The sequence below is a fragment of the Denticeps clupeoides genome, chromosome 2, assembly GCF_900700375.1.
Source record: "Denticeps clupeoides chromosome 2, fDenClu1.1, whole genome shotgun sequence".
Classification (NCBI taxonomy): Eukaryota; Metazoa; Chordata; class Actinopteri; order Clupeiformes; family Denticipitidae; genus Denticeps; species Denticeps clupeoides.
In genome coordinates, this window is record NC_041708.1 from 28,197,956 (window position 1) to 28,219,109 (window position 21,154).

Sequence of the window (21,154 nt, forward strand, 5' to 3'; positions counted from 1 at the left end):
CAATAATATTAACAATATACAAAAAAATCGGTGCTTAAATATTCGGCTGTCCGTCCTTAATTCAGGCTAAATATTTCCAACAAAATGCTTCGTTTGCAGATACAAAAGGGTTTCACGCACAAAACACGAAAATGTGAAGCTTTCAGCTTAGCGCTTACAAAAAAAAACAAGAACATGTACAGGATAATAAATAAATTCCAAAACGATAAATTATTCCTCGCCCGCGTATACATTTTTTTCTTTTTTAAAAAGTGTGATCGTTTTCAGTTCCAGGGCCGATATTCTCTGTTGGCCGAGAAATTCTCTTTGCTCGCCGGGAACGGAGCTGCGTGGGCCGCCGGTCCCTCCACGGTCGCCCGCTCTGAAAAACGGCGGAGAATTCCACATCGTCATCAGAACTTTTTTTTTTTTTTTTTTTTTTAATTCTATCTTTATTGCCACTGAAAGGAGCTCGTCTCACGTTTGTGACACTTCATGTGACACCTCAGCTCCTGCGCCTCGGGGAACGTGCTGCCGCACACGCCGCAGGGGAACGGCTTGTCTTTGGCGTGGGTGCGCCGGACGTGGCTGTCGTGGGCCGCGTGGGACGCGAAGGCTTTCCCGCAGTGGCTGCACTTGAAGGGCCGCTCGCCGGAGTGCTGCCTGATGTGGGTCCGGAGGATGCTGGAGGCGGTGAAAGCCTGGAGATGAAAAATCATTTTTAAATTATATTTTAATTATCCAGCTAACGAATGTTGCGTCAAAAGTTGAAAATAAATACTATACATTTATATATATACACAAAGTTGAATATTATACGTTCTAACAATATTGTTTTTAATAAATGAACATGCCACAAAGCACAATGAATATAATCTGTACAGTATTTAAGTTTTGGTTAGTATAGTTTAGTTTAGTGTGTGTGTGTGTGTGTGTGTGTACATACACACACTAAACTAAACTATACTAACACACACACACACACACACACACATCCCACTTCTGACATGCACGTTTTTTAAAAATATTATTTACAGTATATTAAGCTTTTGTTTTAAATAGTATAGTTAATATTAGTATAGTTTTGTGTGTATATACATAGTGTGTATACATAGTGTATAGTACATAGTATATACAGTGTGTATATATACATACACATATATTTTTATGTACATGTGTGCATGTGATATATACACACACACACACACATATATACACACACATCCCACTTCTGACATACGCGTGTTTTTTTTTTAGCTTTAGTTTTAATTAGTATAGTTTAGTTTTGTGTGTATATACATTTATATACATGTCTATATACATAGTGTATAGTATATAATATACTAGTATATATACACACAAGTCTAACTACGTTTTAAGTCAGTATAGTTTAGTTTTGTGTGTATATAGATATGTATTTTTATTTATTTTACGATTGCACTATCGTCTGTGTGAAACAGTATTTCAATATACTGTGTATACTGTTGCACTGACAATAAACCTCTCTTGATCCCTGACATTTGAGCCATTTTAACAGTCGCGGGAGCGCGCCTTACCTTGTTGCAGTACACGCACTTGTAGGGCCGCTCTCCGGAGTGGACGCGCATGTGCTTGTTCAGGCTGGACGACTGGGAGAAGCTCTTCCCGCAGACCGAGCACTGCAGACAGAGAGTGCGGGGACGTGTATACAGGGTGATCCAGCTCGAGTCAAGAGGAACTACCCACCCGGGCCATTTTCAAACCGCTGAAAACCACCCAATCTGGCAACCCCAAATGTCGCGACTGTGAAGTTAAACATCTAAACGGACATGGTGACATGGTGACATGGTGACGTGGGAATGTGGGAATTCCACATGTGTCGCTGGCCCCGGAGGCTCCACCAGGAGCTGTTCCTTCAGCACCGGCGACGCAACCCACCTTGTGCGGTCGGTGTTTCTCGTGGACGTGCAGGATGTGGATCCGCAGCCGGTCCCTCTTCTCGAAGGACCTGTTGCAGAGGCTGCAGGGGAACTTCCTGTCGCCCTGGTCCACGCAGCGCGTGTATTTCAGGTGCTTGTCCCGGTAGTATTTGTAGGCGAACACCTTCCCGCATCTGTCGCACTTGAAACCTTCTCCCGAATCTGGACACGGACACAGAGAAGCGGCGTGAGCCTCCGAGCAGACGCGGACGGAGGGACGGAGGGACGGACGGATACCTTCAGCCGAGACCTGCTCGCTGCTGTCCTCCACGAACTCCTTGAGGGTGAGAGGGATGCCCAGGAACTGGACGTAGCAGTCTCCGTACCAGACCAGCAGCTCGTGCTCGGGCCGGACCTCCTTGCAGGCCTCGTAGAAGATCTGGCCCTGGACCTGCAGCGCGACCAGGTTCTGCTCCTCCGGGAACCGGGCGCACTTCACCAGGGACATCCAGTTCCCCGAGGCCCCCCTGCCGTCCACGAAGTGGCTCAGGCGGCCGTTCTCGAAGATCTGCAGGAGAGGAGCGTCATTGGTTATTAATATTATTACTATTATTATTATTGCTTTTACAGAGACGTGTAATTACCTCCCACATCAGGGTGTTGTCGTCGTGGGTTTTAATCTCGCTGGTGTTCACCAGCTTGCCCATGAAGGGCCCGAAGCGGGTCCCCTTCGGCACGGAGCCTTGACCCGCGAACACCCCGAGATCGGACGCGGCCCCGCAGCTCGTCTGGCGGAGCGACAGTCCTGCGGAGGGACGAGTTCAGGAAAAAAGAACCAAAAAAGAGAGAGAGAGAGAGAGAGGAGCCGCGCCGTGAAACGTGCAGCGATTTACCTTCAGGAAGATCAAGAGCTTCTGGGTCAAACGGGTGGTGATGCCCTCCGAGAGCTGGAGGAGAAGAAGCCACAAACCAGTTCCTGTTAATAACATGCTTTTTTATAAATATAATTGTGCCTGGTTTGGTAGAATATTTGTAGAAACATCTCCCAGCAGATCCGAGATGAGGATGATGATGAAGAGGAAGGGTGATGCCCACCTGGCCGCTCGGGGCTCCGGCCGCCGCTGCACCCGTACAGCAGGGTGAAGAGCTGCTCCTCGGTGAAGGTGAAGGTCCGCGCCTCCTTGGGGGGCGAGCAGGGGTCCACGGAGGACCTCCCGCTGCCGGGGCTGCCGGTGGGGAAGTGGGGGACCGGCTCGGGCAGCGCGGGGGGGCCCCAGGAGGTCGGGTGGCTGAAGGTGAAGGGCAGGAGCGTCTGGGCCTCGGTGACCAGGCGACCCAGGGACCGGAGCGGGTGGAAGGGGCCGTGCGCGCCGCCGCCGAAGGGGTCCAGGTAACGCGCGCCGGGGGGCGGCGGGTGGAAGACGCTCCGGTCCCTCACCGCGGGACTGATGGACAGAGACACCGACATCCCGGCGGGGGCAGTGCAGGGAATTCGGGAATTTCTCTAGATCCAAAAAAAAAATTAATAATAATACCAACATAACGACGAATAAAAAGGTTGTTCGATTCTTACTCATACAACGAATAACGAGGATTCTAGATATTTTATTGTTTTGGTAAGAATTATAAGAATTATTAAGCTACTTCTTTAAAAACTCGGTTCGATTTGAACGGACGCCTTTACAATAATTTAAATAATGAACAATAAATTAAACCATTCGTGCGAATTTAAAAATATTTCATTTAGATACTTTACATGATTTTAAATCGCCGGAAAACGCCCTTTCCTATAATTGAACAGATTTCTGTCATTAAAACGTGTTGTTTGCGTGATTTCTTTTTGTTCCTTTATTTCGCGGCGGACGAGACGAAGTTCGCGGAAACCAGCAACTGAGACTAATCGGGGTCGCGACACCTCAACGAAAGAACAGCGGGTCAGAGAGGAAAGGTCAGAGGTAACGGAGCGTCCACGGCTCGTCGTACTCACCGCGGTCGGAGCTGCCGGTGCGCGCGCCTCCCCACGCGGGACTGGAGTGGGAGGTTCGGCGGTTTGTTTGCTACGGGACGACGTGCGACCGGCCGCCGCGGCGGGGGGGGGGGTCTCACGTTGACACGCCCGCCCGCCCAGCGCTCAGCCGGGGATGCCAGGTCGGAAGAATTAATCCCCCGCGTGACCCGATGATCCGCTTAATCGATCAATTAATGATTTTATTGTATCAATATACTGATAAATAGCGTGAACCTGGAAGTGCCCCATTTATATCCCGAATCCCTTTTTAAAATGGATTTAAAGAAACAATCGCCCCGTCATTCAGATCAAACAGACTCGCAGTCAGAGATTTTATTTATTTTTTTAATGAAGGCAGAGCTTTCTCCACAACTCCTTCACTTTAACACTGGTTTCAGGACAATCTGCTTTGTCGGTAATAAGACTTGTTTACTCATAGTTTATTTCTAAAACCGCCCAAAGATGGCGTGAAAACGGCGATCCTGGCAACCCATATAAAAACTAGAACCCTGGCCAAAATTATTTAAATGTCAAACAAAAGATTGTATATAAAGGAAGACAGGGATGGGGGAAAACATCTCGAGTTGCTTTTTGACGATTAACACAGTCGATGAAGAAGCTGCCGCTTCGAATCCGGTCGCCCTGATCTGGTTTTAATACAAGTAGCGACGATAAGAAGAGAAACGAAGGCCAGTCTCAGGGAGAGATTTATTAAAGTGTGATCTCTCCTGATTTCTTCCCTTCCTGAGTCTCCTGCAGTGCTCATCTCAATTCTCTCTCTCACACACACACACACACACACACACACACACACACACACATTTAATTCGACTAAATCAGCCTTTTAGGGTTTCTCAGGAGTAAATGTACTTTTACCAAAAACACATTGTTGAAATTTGGGTTATAACCCCCCGCCCCCCAAAAAACCCCACCAGTCCAGACAGGGAGTTAAATGTTGCAATAACAGAAATCTTTATTTACAATGGTATTATTCAACATCAAATAGCATCAGCAAAGCCATATTAGTTTGACAACTTGTGTGTTTTTTTTTTTTCTCGTCTCTTGTTAGGCTATATCTAACTTTGCTTAAAATGCTCACACTAAAGATTACAAACATCGATGCAAGTAAAACGAGTGATGTTCTCACGTGTGAAAAATACATCCGGGAGGAGGTCAAACACTGCGCGTGTTCTACCAGAAAGTCCATATAAATTACATATTGCTTTGATTTCCAAATTGCATCATTTATCCATACATAACCGAAACATTGTCAGAATTGTACAAATAATATAACCCACAACTCATCACAAACAAAAACATGGAGGGAGAGAGAAAGAGAGAGTGGAAAAGAGAGAGCGAGCGAGAAGAATTGAGACTGGTACAGAGAGATCGGAGCAAGAAGAGGCGGTTTTCTTCTTTCTTTTAAAATGTCTGTATGGATCCAGCAATGAGTACAGCTGAGCAGTGATGCACCCAGTCATTACTGTACATGATTTCACTATACAAATATTATACAGACAACTTCATAAATGTACAAGACAGAAATAGATCTAAGGCAATATGCTATATGTTTTAGCATTTCAAGGTTCTTGCATTTTAGCTCTAAGAAATTGGCAGACTATACAAAAACATCCTTAAAAAAAGGAAAAAAAATATTTAATTTAGCAAATTCCGACGCAAAGCCTTTTGGATCATTTGAGTTTTTTTTTTTCTTTTTTTTTTTTTCTTCGCATTCTGTAGGGCAAAAGGGTTTCTTTGCACCAAGACCTGATAAAAATGTTTTAAAAGAGCACACCCCCATCACTTCATGGCTTATATTTGTTTCCACATCTTGACAATCTTTGGATTTTTGCTGGGAGGGGAGTGGTTAATCTTTCTCTGCAAAACTGGCAACTTGTGAATGGGTAAGGAGAAAAAAATAATAAAAAGTGATCGATCAGATAGTTGACATTGAGGGGACAAATACTTCCACACAAGAGCACACGTCATCAGCAGTGTTCAGAATTTCACATGGGTGCCGTATTAAGAGTGACCCTACCCTAGCCACCTTACCCCCCCCCCCCCCCCTAAAGCAGTCAGTTCTACAGGTCAGTTATTGGCCAGTGTGCCGCGCACCTTCATGCTCCTACAATCGCTCCCTGGGCTGTATACCAACAGCGCATAGTTCAAAGAGAAGTTCATAAAGTACTTAGTCCACATGATCAGGAATGAGGGAACATGACTGTCAGTTTAACTACAGCCACAATAACAAGCTCTGCTTTTCATGGACCAATTCAGACCAGAATCGGAGGAGGACGTGTCTGAAATTGCATTCTGGGTACATGACGGGAGCGTGTTGCTGTGAAGTGATTGCTTCAGTGGTTTAAAAAGGATTTATGCCCATATTGTATAATTTGTGACTGCCCAAAAGGCCAGCCTCCTGATTTGTAGACTTGAAAGCTAGGGACAGAGAGCATGTGAGCATAGAGCTAGAAAATATAGAAGAACAGTATTCTTATGATCCAGTGTTGGCCATATAATGCAGTCGCCACGCCCCTTTAATTGCTTGATGTAGATTTTCGGACATCCTCTTCCATACAAACTACAGCACTTTTTTTTGTTGTTGTTGTTGTTTAATACTGAGTTGAACAGGGGAGCAAAAATGTGTCTCCTGGTAACCTGTACAAAATTACAAAACAACCCCAAAAATAGAGAGGAAAAAAAAATTACAAAGAAAAAGAAGGTCTCAAGTAATAGTTATTGCTTCTTTACACACGCACCCACTCACTCGCACACACAGTTTGTACCTAGCAGCTTGCGTGTAGTACATCACTCCACAAACAGCGAAGAAGAAAGCGCACATCAGTACTGTGGCGTGACCGGCATGTGCTTCCCCTGTCGGCGCCGGGGTCTACGCTAAGGGCTGAGAAGCAAGCAGAAGATCTGTACACTGTGTACACAGCACACCCCACAACCCCTCTACCCTACAGCAGTACCATAGCAAACACACGCACACACACACACATCCATATTATATATCTATATATAAATCTTTCCTACTCTCTCTCTCTCAATCACACGCACCATTGTCAATGAAGAACCAGTTAAGACCAGACCAGGGGGGGCATAAAACAGAGAAATCGAAATAAATACAAAATGAAACAGACCTTGTTTTCTGTATGTACAATCTATAAGCGTCTCACGATCTCTAAAGCACAAGAAAGTGAATCATTTCTCCTGAAACTACTGGACAAAAAAAAAAAAAAAAAACTCCATACTTCTACATCTAATAGAGAAGCGTTTAAAGGTTCAAACGAAACAGAGACGCTTTGCGCTCTGGACACATCAGAATGATTCTTTCCCCCCCTCCTCATAGCTACCCTTGTAATGAAAACTACACATAAAAAAACCTATACAGAATAATAAAACTTAATTTAATACATGATAAACCTCTTGACTAAATTAAGTGTCAATTTACAAACCATTACACATTTGACTCAAGCCATTCGTCTGAATATTTATCTCGTGATCTACTTGAAACCCTCCCCAAAAGTCTTTATTCTCACTCAAGAAAAATAAAAATAAAAAGGCAAAATCGGCTAAAAAAATAGAGCTCTGCCCAGAATTTCAAATATTTTGAACGCAGTGGGAGTCTTCTCTCCAACAGGAGAGTCCAAGACGGAGGAGCAACTGAAGCGAGGAGACCTTCAGAAAGTGACATTTAGAGAGCTTCAGCATCTCCACCATCCAGAGAGACAGAAAGTGAGAGAGCAAGAGAGAGAGAGAGGGAATAGAGGAATACATTCATGGGACAGGGTTCCCGGTGCCATCGTCGCTGTGTCATTCAGGGGGTGGGGCCGGACCTAAGTCACACTACGGTGAATGCGGTTGGACAGACAGACCGACTGACTGGGTTTGCTTTGTGTGAAATGGGAATGGTGGAGGAGAGGAGGCTCAGGGTCCAGAAGGTCAGACCATTTTGTGTTTGTGTGTGGGAGATCGCCCCCATGAAGCCACCACTCCTGTCATAGTCCTGGCAAAGGCCCACAGGGAGGGTGGAGAAAATGCTGCTCCTGGTCAGGTGAGCTGGAGGTTGGCCAGCCACAAGGATTGGGCTGCTGGAGAAGGTGGTCATCCTCATCAGACGCAGGCCGGGGCAGCAGCACTGTGCTGCTCTGAAGCATCGGCAGCCTCCAGTCAACAGTATTTCTGTAAAAATACAACATAACATTTGTTGCTTATTCACTCTTTTTGCATATCAACAAATAAAAGAAAAAAAGATGGGTATTGTGTATATCCCAGGTGGTAGTAGCCTAGAGCGTAACACACTCGCCTATGAATCAGAAGACCCAGGTTCAAACCAAAATTGCTACCATTGTGACCCTGAGCAAGACACTTAATGCTGAATGTCTCCAGGGGGGGACTGTCCCTGTAACTACTGATTGTGAGGCGCTCTGGATAAGGGCCGTAAATGTATTAGTTGTATTAATATTAATTAATATGACACTAATATGACTTTATAATGTGTGTAGAGAAGAGAAAAAAAAACTTTTCTGGCCATAAAAAATTGAATGGGTCCCTAAGATCCTCCAGGAAACTATATACTAATTCATTTTATTAAAAAAAATAATTGTACAAAACTATGACACTACAATGTAAAAAAGTTGAATATATGCAAATGACATTTGCTATAGACAATATATTTTATATACACACACAGGTTTAATGCTGAATCTTATTCAGCTAGTAAACAATTCACTTGTCATGATTTTGAGTGTGTGGTATACAACTGCGTACATTTTGTATTCAGTAAAACAGTAAAAACTGTGTGGTCTTGTGTGTTCTTTTACACCCAGACCACCATCGAATCTCAACCACTATGGCCAAATTTCACACACTTCATATTCTCATATAGGTGTGGCACAATGAGTTAATTCAACTAAAAACAGGTAATGACCCTAAAAACTCCACTAATGGCACAATGTTAAATTATTAAGTCCCGCTAGTTGCTGTAACACCACTGGACGATAAATCAGGTGACTCAGCCTCCAGAGTCAACAGGCCAGTTTGCGACTTTGAAGTGCACACAATCAAACCTGCTGCATCTTGGTTAAATATTCATACTACTTTATGAGGCTTAAAAGCCTTGGTAGAAAACATTGTTGGATCACCAGGCCTTAGTCGACCAATGGGAGGGGAGGAAACGTGCCTGCATCGTGTGCCAACTGAACTCAGTGGCGGTGATGAAATGGACGTATATACAAATACATTAATGTAATGGAATGCAAGAGAACATACCATTAACTCGTGGAGGCTGGAAACGTGTGTGTGTGTGTGTGTGTATACAGCAGGGTTGAGGGTGCATGATAACGTAATCGCCAGACTCATTGTACATAAGGTATTGACAGTCCTGTCCTCTACAAAGCCCAGTACTTTAAATGATGACTTATAAGTCTTGTCTTAAGTGCTGTCTTAATGGTACCACCGGCTTGGCTTAACCCCCATAACTGTCATCAATGGTATAACGTGACCAAAATTCAATAAATTATTAAAAGTCAAAAGTTGCAAGGACGCGTCACAACAAAGTGTGAACAGACGCTTTATGACTTGAAGATATCGCCGTTATGGGTTAAGTACAGAAATGATCTCCATAAATTTTGGGACAAGCACTTAACCAAACTCCTTGGTGGATCAAGAAACCAGTTGCTGCAGGCTCTGCTAAGTTCATTGCTGATCAGCATTTTTGTTTTTTAAACAGACAGTGCCAGAGGCTGCCTGATCTAAGTACAGCGCCACTACAGGTAGAAGTAGAATTAGTAAAAATGAAGTGATTGTCATTGTGAAACACTGCAGCAACGGTGCACACAACGAAATGTGACCTCTGCTTTTAACCAATCACCCTTGGTGAGCAGTGGGCAGCCATGACAGGCGCCCAGGGAGAAGTGGGTGGGGACGGTGCTTTGCTCAGTGGCACCATGGCAGCTCGGGATTCGAACTGGCAACTTTCTGATTACAGGGCCGCTTCCTTAACTGCTAGGCCACCACTGCCCCAAGACCACCACTGCATAGTCCAAACAGACGTTGCCATACACTTTTTTGCTGTAATTTGTAGCAGCATTTGTTTGGCATTTCAAATGCATTTGCTTCATTGATTTCTGCAGTAATTTATGCAAAGAAAATTCTGCATGCATTCTGCATGTGTTTATTTGACACCATCCATACATAATGTGAAGTAATGTCGAAAAATGTATGTGATTCATGATGTGATAATTGTATGCATGATAATTGTAAATCGAAAAGACCCGTGAAGGTTCACACCTCTAATCATCATAAGCAGATTAATGAGATGATCATAAAGGGAAGGAAAAGTAGCCAAAAAGTGTTCAAATTATGAAAACCATCTGCATTGTGCATCTTAAGGTGGCTGTGGAAAAAGTGTGAAATTATGTGTTTACTATACAAACCACATGTGTGTTAATACATTTAATTTCCAAATTCTGTGCCCAGTCTGCGTCTTACCTGCTCAGGGCCCATGTTGGGCAGCCCGGTGGTGTTGCTGACGTTCATCTGTCCGCCCATCTGCCCCATGCTGCTGGAGTTGGGCGCCATGGATACATTGAGGTTCATACTGTTGCCGTTGTACATGTTTCCATTAGACTGCTGGGCAAACTGAGGTGGTGACTGCTGTGTGAACATACTGGACAGGAGAGAGAAAAGCCTCTTTAGAAAAGAAGAAACTTGCATTATTCCATATTTCAGTCCTCAAATTTTAACCCTTTAAAATAGCATTTAAGGTAGTTGTGTAGAGTAGTCAGGTTTGTAATGTGCTCAGCAAGAAAATATTTTTTATGCAAGTATTACACACTGTAAAATGTTTTCTTTGTTATAACACATGTTTAAATGACTATGCTGGACAAAGAATGCCCATGGAATCTAACATACTTGTTCCCAGTCATGTTGCCCTGTGGCCAGCCATTCATGTCAGGCGAGGACTGGAAGGTGGCGTTGCTCTGAGGCTGCTGCATCATAGGGCTCTGGGCATGACCCATCCGGGGAGACATCAGGGGGCTTTGTGGGGTAGCCGTTCCCCCAAAACTCCCATCAGGCTGCTGACCCATACCTGCACAAACACACACGCAGAATATGTACGATAGACGTCTACAGAAAGACTCATGTATAAAACATTACACTATTAAAATAAACGTCATTATTCAGGATGTGAATATTGTGACGTTCAAGATATATGCAATATTTAAGATTAAAAATGAGAAATGCCCTAATGATTCAGACTTCAATTAGTTCCCATTGGCACATTAAACCCTCTTGCCCTTGGTCATGAGTGTGTTATGCATTAGGGGCAGAGGTGTTAGAGAGGATGTGTTATTAGCAGGTATTAGTGGCTGTCCGTTCACACATGCAGGTCAGGGTTGAGGGTTAGCGGTTAGTAGTAGGGGAAAGTGAAAACAGGCATCGGACCAGGTCATAATTTTATGCTCCGCACCCACTGATCAGCATTTGTTAATTACTCTGGGCACAAACACACAACACAAATTAAAACAGTGCAAAAATCGACTCAAAATCTAATTACAAAATTGTTATATGTTTGATCAAATATTTATGGATTAATCTGGATTAATGTTGACTATATCTGAGCAACGTGTGTGTACCACAAGCATGCGGGGTTATTCATTATTATTTGTTTATAGTCCAAATCAGCAAAATAACAACTATTGAGCTTGTACTGCCCTCTGGTGACGGGATATTGCACTCACAAAACACAAACCCCTTTCTCATTAAACAATCTTCTATATTACAGTATTTACTACTGTAATATCTGCATCAGAGACCATTGCTAAAATGTAATATTTGCCTAATTTGGCTATTTCTGAAGCAAGATGCAGACAATGCTTATATGCCAAATGTCAAACTCATAGAGCCATTTTCCACAAACCTGAGTCTACTAAATCACTAATTCACCATGATTTCAAAAACATACAAAAACAGTGTTTTCTTTAAACATTACATTCAATTCATGTTTTAAAGCAGTTGAGGAGAGGAACCTTTAGTTTCATACTGAAACATGTTCCAAATATAGGCATTTCAGATTATTTTATGTAGAAATATGTAGAAATTATTGCCTGTAACTTAGGGCGGCTTGGGACATCAGTGAATGCCTTTTAAGAGGTAAATAATGTAATTAAATGGATTTTGGTGTTATGTCGCTGAGTACTGTGTGTTGTGGTGTAAGGACTATGTGAAGTGTTAGCACACAGGCAAACACAGACAGAAGGCAGCCAGTACCTGAGCTGGGAAACTGAAAGGCACTGTGCTGCATTTGGGGGCTCATTACTGCCCCAAACTGTCCGCCCATGTTTCCCATCATTCCCTGGTTAGACAGACTCATCTGGGAGCCATGCAAGGAGCTGTGGGCAAGGAGCTGGGTGGCTGGAGGGGGGAGGTTGGGGAGACTGGGGAGAAAGGGCTGGTTGGTGGTGGCGGAGAGGCCAGTCCTGTACCGTAGTTGGGCGGGTAGGGGAACTGCTGGGGGTTGGCCTGGGGAATCCGGGGGTTGTTCAGGGATCCCGGTAGGCTGGCGGCAGCCACGGCTGCAGCCATGTTCGGCGGTAGGCTCATGCCCTGGGCCCTCAGGGCCATGCTGCGCTGCTGCTGCTGCACTTGCTGCTGCTGCTGTTGTTGTTGCTGCTGCTGTTGTTGTTGTTGCTGCTGCTGTTGTTGTTGCTGGACCTGCTGCACTTGTTGCTGCCGTTGCTGGTCCAGCTGCCGTTGGCGCAGGTGATTAGTCAACATCTCCCTCTGCCGCTGTGCCAGCATCTGAGCATTGATGGTCCCCTGAGAATGCAGAGACAAAGAACAAAGAAACAGCAGAACAGTTAGGGGAAAAAACAAAGAACCACACATAACATGTAGCCCCCCAAAATTGTGCAAATGTAAGAAAATGTCAGCAGTTTTTAAGATTTATCTGCTTTAAATAAGTTCAATGATGCAAGGAAACATAATCATGCCTTGTATTAAAAGAAATATGTAACACAGGGCCTCAAGCAATTTTGTTATTTTATAATTGATTTAAAATAACATTTATTGCACTACTGTACAATAAGTGTATTAATAATTATCAGTGAGAAATGAAAATCCTGTTATGTAAAGAGTTTTGTTAACAATGTAGCAAGTAGCGATGAATCACAAAAATGTACCTGATTGGGTACATTAGGTCTTAGAGGTAGATTCATATTTGACACTGCACCCATTTGATTCATCATGGGTTGACGATTCTGAAAATTAAAAGGAAGAAAAAAAATGATAAAAAACAAAAATTTCTGAAACAAAATAGTTTTCACAGTTTTTTACAAAATAAGGTCACACTGCACTTCCTAGAATGGCCAGCAGGTGGCATCTCTCGCTGGAGAACTAAGAGGCTCTGAACTTTGGACATGGCAGAACGTTGGAGAAACTCTCAGTTACCAGTTGTTGCAACAGCAAGGAAATAGATTTTCATTTGTCAAATATAACTGCAGTAATACAAAACCAGAAATGGCCAACATGTGCACAGCCTCTCCCACACATTTTTTTACTATCTTTGACCTATAGAGGTATGGATGAAAATGTGTTTTATTTTTACACCAATGGGAGCAATGTGTGTTCTCTGCTCTGCGCTGGCCATTAGCCTGTCTGGAGATATGCAGAAAACCAGAAAGCTATGCTGTGAGTGCATTTAAATGAATGTGTCTCTGATAGAGGAACTGTGGAAGGAATTTGTCTTTCGGTTTCTTCTAACCCACTGTGAGTGAACAACTAGACTCAGCACTATTATGTGTAAGCATTTTGCTACCTGCTGGGCCTGTAGTCGGTGCTGCAGCTGCAGTCGGAGCGTGTTGGGCTGGTTGGGGCCCACTCCCGTGGCACGAAGGCCCGGCCGCGGCTGCATCCGGAGCATAGGGTAGCCAGGCCGCTGACCCATCTGCCCAGGCATGCCATGGTAGTTGGGGTCCTGCATGGCGGCATAGTTACCAGGTCCCATGTGCGCCGGGGGCCCGTACTGCTGTGAGTACACAGGCAGTTTCTGATCCAACATCAGGCTGGGGTCCTGACCTGGAAACTGTTCCTGATCCAAGGACTGTCCCTACGAAATGCAGTTGCATACAGACAGTCATGTAAACATTCTGCAGACTGGCTTTACACACAGCATTTGTATAAAACAAATGACACAGCATGTCCTGACCACAACCTCAGGGAAACTCACGGCAGATGGAATTCTGGGCCGTTATGTAATGGGTTACGTAAGCCGCTCGTCCTGAGCCCTAATGCCGATCCGAAAAGAGTGGCAGGAGGGGAAAAAATTGGGGCGAGAGGCAGCTCACCTGACCCACTAATGCTGGGATGCCCAGCAGGCGATCAATTTCCTCCAGGCAGTCAGAGTCTTTCAGAACGTTGTAAAGCTGGTTGAGCAGCGCCCCCTCGTCAGCCGGGCTATCTGTGGCGGTGGCTGGACACAGCACATCCTCCTGAGGGAAACCGCACCTGCAGCGGAGACGCAGATGTTTCATTTTGAATAAACAAGCCATTACATATTCATACACCTTTAACATGACCCAAAAATGATAGTCTGCTAACATGATTTAGCACACACAAACACAAAAGAAAAGCATCCTTAACAGCCAGACAGCAGCACCTTTCTAAATGCCCGGCCTGTATTATGGTCAGAGCAAGTTGCAAAATGATTTCAATGGCGGACGCTGCCTAGTGGGGAAGAAAGTCGCCTATGAACCAGAAAACCACAAAGTCACAGCATACTACCATTGTGTCCCTGATCATCTCCAGGGGGACTGTCCCTGTAACTCCTGACTGTCAGTTGCTTCAGATCAGGGTGTCTGATGAATGCCATAAAAATAAAAATTAAAAAATTGGCATTGTTACACGTCTGCTTGGACCAATGACCCTGTACTTCTGTCAGTTGTCAACAAAAAGAACTAGCCTAGCTCAACAAGACTAGCTGGCTTGTTCTAAACTATCAGTGGCTATTGATTATGTTCGGCTGGCTGCACTGAGACAGTATTTTAATTTCACAACGGTGTTAAGCATTGCCAATGGCTAGCACAAAATGCTATCATTACCTGGCTGTCTCTAACAAATGCAGGTCAGAGATGCATTGCTGGTTCACAGGCAGCTTGAATTACTGCGTTAATACTGTAATAGCTGTTGTGACGACAAGGAAAGTTGAAATTGCAAGGTGTAATGTTGGGCATTACACACTCTACACTGGGTGTTAAAATACACAATACAAATGTAAATATAAAATTGCAAAAAGGGCACGATCTAACATGTGCCTGAGTAGCAGACTTGACTCACAAATAAGTTTAGCAGCTAACAACAACGACTATTTTGGGTATGTATGGGAAGTTTTATGGCAAATTTTCCCAATGTGTAAGAGTTGGATGAACAGAAGCAGTTTAAAACACTAGACTGCAATGTGTGCAGTAAACAAAGAATGTGGTTTGTGATATGAGAGCTACTCTTAGCTGAGTTTTATTTCAAATCTGTGTTTTTAGTTCAGCTGTGAATATATATGACAAAGATATGAGCGCTTATTGAAAAGAGAAAAAAAAAAAAAAACAACAGCAGACTGTACAGTCGCTACTGTACAGTCAGCAATAACACAGGCGGGTGTGGGAGGGATGTGTTAGGAGGTAGCAGTTTCATAGCTACTTTAATCTGACACACTAGATTCAGGTGAAATTTTTAGCAACATCCAACATCCAGTCCAGCCAACCAGCTGCTGACAATACAGACTATCTGGTAGTATGAGCGTGTTCAAGTAAATGAGCGGGTGCAGAAACCTTTGACTGAAAAGTCTGTTATCCACTGGGGACATCCCACCTTCCTGTTCATACACACATGTGGCATTCGGAAGTGTGCTCACCTGTTCTGGTTTGGAAAGGGCACCTGCTCAATGGGTAGTAGGCTGTCGGGCCACGGTGCCGTCTGATTGGGTGGTGCCTGCTGCTGAGAGAACTGGTGGCCAGCCATGTTCATGTCCATGTTTGGTTGTGCTACAGGGAGGGCCAAACACAACATGTTTACAAGGAAAGAAAGTGTCACCCCCCCCCCTGTAATATAATAAAGGCACAAAAATGAGAACATCATGTAGTGAACATATGCATTGCTCCAAAATATTGTTGTACAGCAACAAAGTGCCATTTCTGCTATTCATTTTAATTCAACTAAAGCAGACAAAAGTGGGTTTAGAGCTGCGCACCTCATTTACAGACATTAAGAGCAAAGGAAAAACGCAACTCACTAAAAGCTAGTTCCTGTGCAACGACATCAATGCAAAAAGTTGACTAAACAATTAAGGCTGTTTCTTTCCAAAATATTAGATAGGATCAGCATAACCATACAAAACATTGAGTTGCATAATCATTTTTATATTCACTAAGGACTGAGAAGAACTGCCCTAATGTGGAGAGGAGCAAAACCCCATGTGGTAAACAGACAACCAAGGGAAATGAGAGTCAGGATAATCATGAAGAAGTACATTATACATTGTGTCTGAAGTGGTACTTCTAATTTTGCACTAATAATTTTCAACATTCATTCAAATTGTATGAGATGCACTAGAAGGGAAGGGGACAAAAAAAAAAAAAAAAAAAAGGAGGAAGCCAATACCATTGGTCATTATCTGCGACTGCAGTAAGTGCCTGGGACCCTGTTGGCTGTTTGGCCTCATAGGGACTCCAGAGGGTGCGCTGGGCACCATCCGCCCATGCAGTGCCCCCTGTTGGAGAGCCTGCCCTTGAGGAGCATTGGCCGAAGCAGAATTGGTGACAGTGGGGCCGTGGGGACCCCAGGGCTCCTGTTGCATACCAGTGCGAGCAGCATTAGGAGCAATCACTCCTGTCGAGACAAACACACATTTATTATAAATGCCAATTGGGAGTCCACATACAAACATACAGATGCTTGCACATAGACAAAGGAAGCCAAACAAAGTTTTCGTCCTGCAGAAATGAGTCAGTTGTACAGCATTCTAGAGTCGCTGTGTCAGAAGAGCAGCCCACGCTGTTCATGTTTCACTACAGGTGGAACAGAACACTGAATGGAACAGTGTTTTAGGATTTTCCACCCACATTTCACATATGCAGAATTTGCAGAAATATTTAGAGCATCATACCTAATATGTTGTCTACATTTGTACTGACAATGGATAGGGAAAAAAAAGGTTGTTGTGAGGTTAAATAAGTGAGACAATAAATCCTTTCAAATCTTTAAAATGAACCCATGATCAAATTTGTTGTGTACACACTTAACCTAATTAAATATTAAAGACGTTATTGTCATTGCACAATCATACTTACTACTATAGTACAAGATACTTTGTTAATACTTCATTGAAGCACCTACTGATGTAATGACAGCATTCAGACTTCTTGAGTAGGAATCTATCAGCATGGCACACCTTGACTTGCCCATATTTGCCCACTCGTCCTTGCAAAGGCTTATCAAATAAGTCATACTGCGAGGGTGTCTTGTGCACAACCCTCTTCAGGTCACATCACAGATTTTCTATTGGATTTTGGACTGGGCTCTGGCCAATCCAGAGCTTTAATTTTCTTCTGGTGAAACCATTCTTATGTTGAATACGGGTGCTTGGAGGTCAGAAATTCTGCATCACCTTCAGGTTTCAAGTAGCTGCCTGAAGATTTTGAGGCTAAAGTGACTGGTAGTTGGAAATGTTCATAATTCCCTGTACAAAACTTGTGTTTCACAGTGTGCACAGCATGCCTTCGGTGATAAAGTTTTTGCTCCTAATATAACTTTTGGTGTTGTCACCAGAAAGTTCAACCTTGATCTTATCAGACAATAAATCAGACAATGCTTTTGGGAGACCTGATCATTATTATTTTTTGTTGCTAGTTTTTGGCTGGGCATGGACAGGCCTCAGTCTTACATTCCTACCTGTGTTCACCATTCCAGACTGGTTGGGCATCACATTGTGATTTCCCATCATGCCCTGCTGCTGCATCATGGGGTAAGGGCTGTTGTTCCTCATGATGGAGAATTGACCAGGGGAGGGCTTGGGAGCCATTTCCAGAGACATGCTCCGTCCTGGTGGACCCCTGGCTACTTGTCCTGGCCGTGGACCACTGAAGTCTTCAGGTGGAGATAAAACAAACAAGCAAAGCAAGCAAACAAACAAAAATATGTTTATGGTCTATTAAAATGTGCCGAGCATAAGGTATAGTAAAATGAAAGGTTTTAAACACTTAAAACAAATTATAATTGAGAAAGACAAACCATGTTACGCCTCTAAGATCAGCAAATTGTGGTTCTTCACAGCCCATTATGAGTTTTAAACATGTGTTGACAAACAGCTCCTTAAGGTGTGGACGGGATTAAGCTGTCAGCTTCGTTCAGAGTCAACACAAAGCTGCGTTACGCAACACACAGTGCCACGTGTGCCCAGGTGAGGTGTATTCTAAACTGGGTGTGGTAGAGAAAATGCAATCTCACACTTGCATATGTAGGACCAGGCTACTGGTGAGAGGGTGGGTGTGTGTGTGTGTGTGTGTGTGTGTGTGTGTGTGTGTGTGTGTGTGTGTACCAATACTAAGGATGGTACTTGACCATTTTTAATACTACAGGGGAAGAAGAAAATAAAAAACAGGGACCTTGTAAACAATTAAATTTTTTATATATATATATCAATATATATCAATATGTATCAATGCAGGAATTTAAGTAACAATACCAATGCTAATTGATATCAAACTTGATACAAAATTTTAGAATCGATTAGTATCAAACAATTTTTTGACAACACTAGTGTTTATGGGTTTGTGTTAAGCATGTATGCAAATAAGACAAGGGCAAAAGACATCAATAATCTGAATAGCATGGGGGCGCATCCAGGCCTGGAGTGTGTGTGTATACACACATTTATACACACATACCTGTATGGCTGTGTGAGAGGGATTCACTGGTCATCCCCGGGAAGGGCTTCTGCTGCTGGGCTGAGGCCAGACCAGCTCCGCCCTCAGTAATCTGGATGATGTCGTTGAAGATGGACTGCTTGTCCACGGCCGAGTGCTGAGTTTCGGCAAACAGCTGAGCCTGGCTGTTTTGCAGGTCGTTGAGGATTTCGTCCAGTTCACTAGACTGTGTATACACACACACACACACACACACACACACACACTCATTACACCAATGCAATGGAAACAAAAAGCTACACAACTATTTCTTGCCTGTCAAAACAGACGACAGGGGATATTTGGAATTTACATGGAGAAATAGCTCTTTCACACATGTCCAGCCAAGGTCATACCAAAGTGGAGCTACAACTGACTAACTGTCTACCCTAATGTGACACAAAACACGTTGAGTTTGTGGTAGCCTTTGTGTTATTGCACTGATTTGACGTGGGGCCCTTTAACGAATGTTTTTTTTATCAATACTGAACTTCAACAGGGCAGTCGCCAACTTTTAATTGGTTACAAAACTGCCTTATTAGATTTTAAAACTGCCTTTATTTATTTTAAATAGATTTTAAAACATAAATGGTAGGGAAACCAGTTGCAAAAACTGGCATCAATATAGGAAAAATTCTGAATGCTACCTAGCTCTAGGCAACACTCATGTTCAGCCCAAATGATGCCCTATTAAAAAAAAAAATACAAAAGCCACTTTAGTAAACACTGTAAGTGACATATGAAAAGTGCTGCATTCAGCTCATAAGTAGAGATTAATCTGAAGTGAAAGTGAAGTGATTGTCATTGTGATACACAGCACACAATACACACAAGGAAATGTCCCTTCTGCTTTTAACCATCACCCTTAGTGAGCAGTGGGCAGCCATGACAGGCTGAGAGTGAGATAGGGGGCTGCGCCTGGGGAGTAGTGTGCGGGGACTGTGTGGGGACCTTCTGATTACGGGGGCGCTTCCTTAACCTCTAGGCCACCACCACCACCTAAAGATTTAAGAAATAATTTATAAAACAGGGGCAGTCACAGGCTAGTGATTAAGGAAACAGACCCATAATAAGAAGGTTGCCGGTTCTAATCCCAAACCGCCACTGAGCCAAACACAGTCCCAACACACTGCTCCCCAGGCACCTTTCGTGGTGGCCCACTGCTTTAGTGACGAGGTTAGATGCCAAGGAGACATTTGTGTGTACTCACAATGTGTTTCACAGTGACAATCCCTTCACTTTCACTTCAACGTAACCCTGGTAGTTAGTGGGAAAGAGCTTATAATGCAGTGCTGTAACAAGTGAATCAAAATGCAGCACTGTCACCAAACGGGGGCCAAGGAAAGTGGGCCACTTTTCACGTCAAGTTAGAAGCGGTTCTCCACACTTCACCATTCGTGGTGTATCAGATGTCATCAAGGCACCATGCAGTTCACTTCCTTCCCCTTAAACCAGTACAGCGTGTGGCACAGCTTGACTTCTGTACAGTGAATAGCTTTTTGGTTTTTATATGGTGAAGGGTCACAATACATAATGTACACTTAATAAATGCCCACATAAGTGCACACATACACGTATGCATATATAAAATCAGTTCAGTCAAGGTGACATTCCCGTGCTTTGCTCGGGTTTTCCTGTTTAGATATATTTAAACCAGGGACGGCTGAGATGACAGCTGGATGGTTGCTTGAAGTGGCTTGAACAGAAGTGCTTTTTAGAATAATCTTCTTTAACACTGTCCAGGGCTTGATAAAGACTTTGGCTCCAAAGCTAGACTGAATCCCAAATTCCCCGTCTGGCCAGCAGCCCGCAGCGAATGTATAACATCACGGTCAAGGGGGGAACGGGCCGGAGCGAAGCACAGCCCTCCAAACAACATTAAACAAAAGCTGGTGGATTAAACAAGTTTCTAAATGCACAGCAACGCTACCATGGTGCGAGTAAACATTTACACGAGTTCATCCACAGGCCCGAGGGAGGGCGCACAGTATATATGGAAATATGTTCAGCTGCACGGCCAGCAGGGGGCAGCACACGGGACGTCTCTATTTATGTGCTGCGAGGCTGCATTTGTTCAACGGTGCTGCAGCAACAACACAAAATTTACACAAAAGGACAGATTTTCCACATCAGGTTTGATGATCTCTGAGCAGCATTGGTCTTGTGACACATTTACAGATTTGTGGTTATAGGACGTGACGCGCAGAATAATCACAAATCACACATTTTGCCCAACAATATGGATTTTGACTGTTGCTTTAGGCATTCTACGGCCTTCTCTAAAACGATTATGTGCCGACTAGAGG

At 43.8% G+C, this 21,154-nt stretch overlaps 2 protein-coding genes across 3 annotated transcripts in view; both read right to left on the reverse strand.

The window, feature by feature from the left end:
* Positions 1–263: 263 nt before the first annotated feature.
* prdm14 (PR domain containing 14) lies at positions 264–3,870 on the reverse strand. The gene is made up of 9 exons (XM_028966310.1): positions 3,865–3,870; positions 2,973–3,381; positions 2,771–2,824; positions 2,522–2,682; positions 2,175–2,445; positions 1,897–2,099; positions 1,536–1,637; positions 461–680; positions 264–361 (listed from the first exon to the last, which is right to left on the reverse strand). The coding sequence occupies exons 2-9, from the start codon at positions 3,343–3,345 to the stop codon at positions 264–266; spliced, it is 1,482 nt and encodes a 493-aa protein (XP_028822143.1). The 5' UTR covers positions 3,346–3,381; positions 3,865–3,870.
* A 963-nt stretch (positions 3,871–4,833) lies between these two features.
* Positions 4,834–21,154, reverse strand: part of ncoa2 (nuclear receptor coactivator 2) — a 64,214-nt gene continuing 47,893 nt past the window's right edge. The window contains exons 12-22 of one of the 2 annotated variants that reach the window (XM_028966254.1): positions 18,831–19,035; positions 17,836–18,030; positions 16,546–16,773; positions 15,800–15,929; positions 14,241–14,400; positions 13,712–14,002; positions 13,077–13,154; positions 12,381–12,714; positions 10,807–10,984; positions 10,384–10,561; positions 4,834–8,073 (exon numbers count right to left, since the gene is read on the reverse strand). In XM_028966254.1, coding sequence (XP_028822087.1) covers positions 8,062–8,073; positions 10,384–10,561; positions 10,807–10,984; positions 12,381–12,714; positions 13,077–13,154; positions 13,712–14,002; positions 14,241–14,400; positions 15,800–15,929; positions 16,546–16,773; positions 17,836–18,030; positions 18,831–19,035 — 1,989 coding nt within the window. In that variant the 3' untranslated portion in view covers positions 4,834–8,061. Of the gene's footprint in view, positions 8,074–10,383; positions 10,562–10,806; positions 10,985–12,165; positions 12,715–13,076; positions 13,155–13,711; positions 14,003–14,240; positions 14,401–15,799; positions 15,930–16,545; positions 16,774–17,835; positions 18,031–18,830; positions 19,036–21,154 lie in introns of those variants that run through there. The other variant, XR_003744793.1, reaches the window with a different exon arrangement.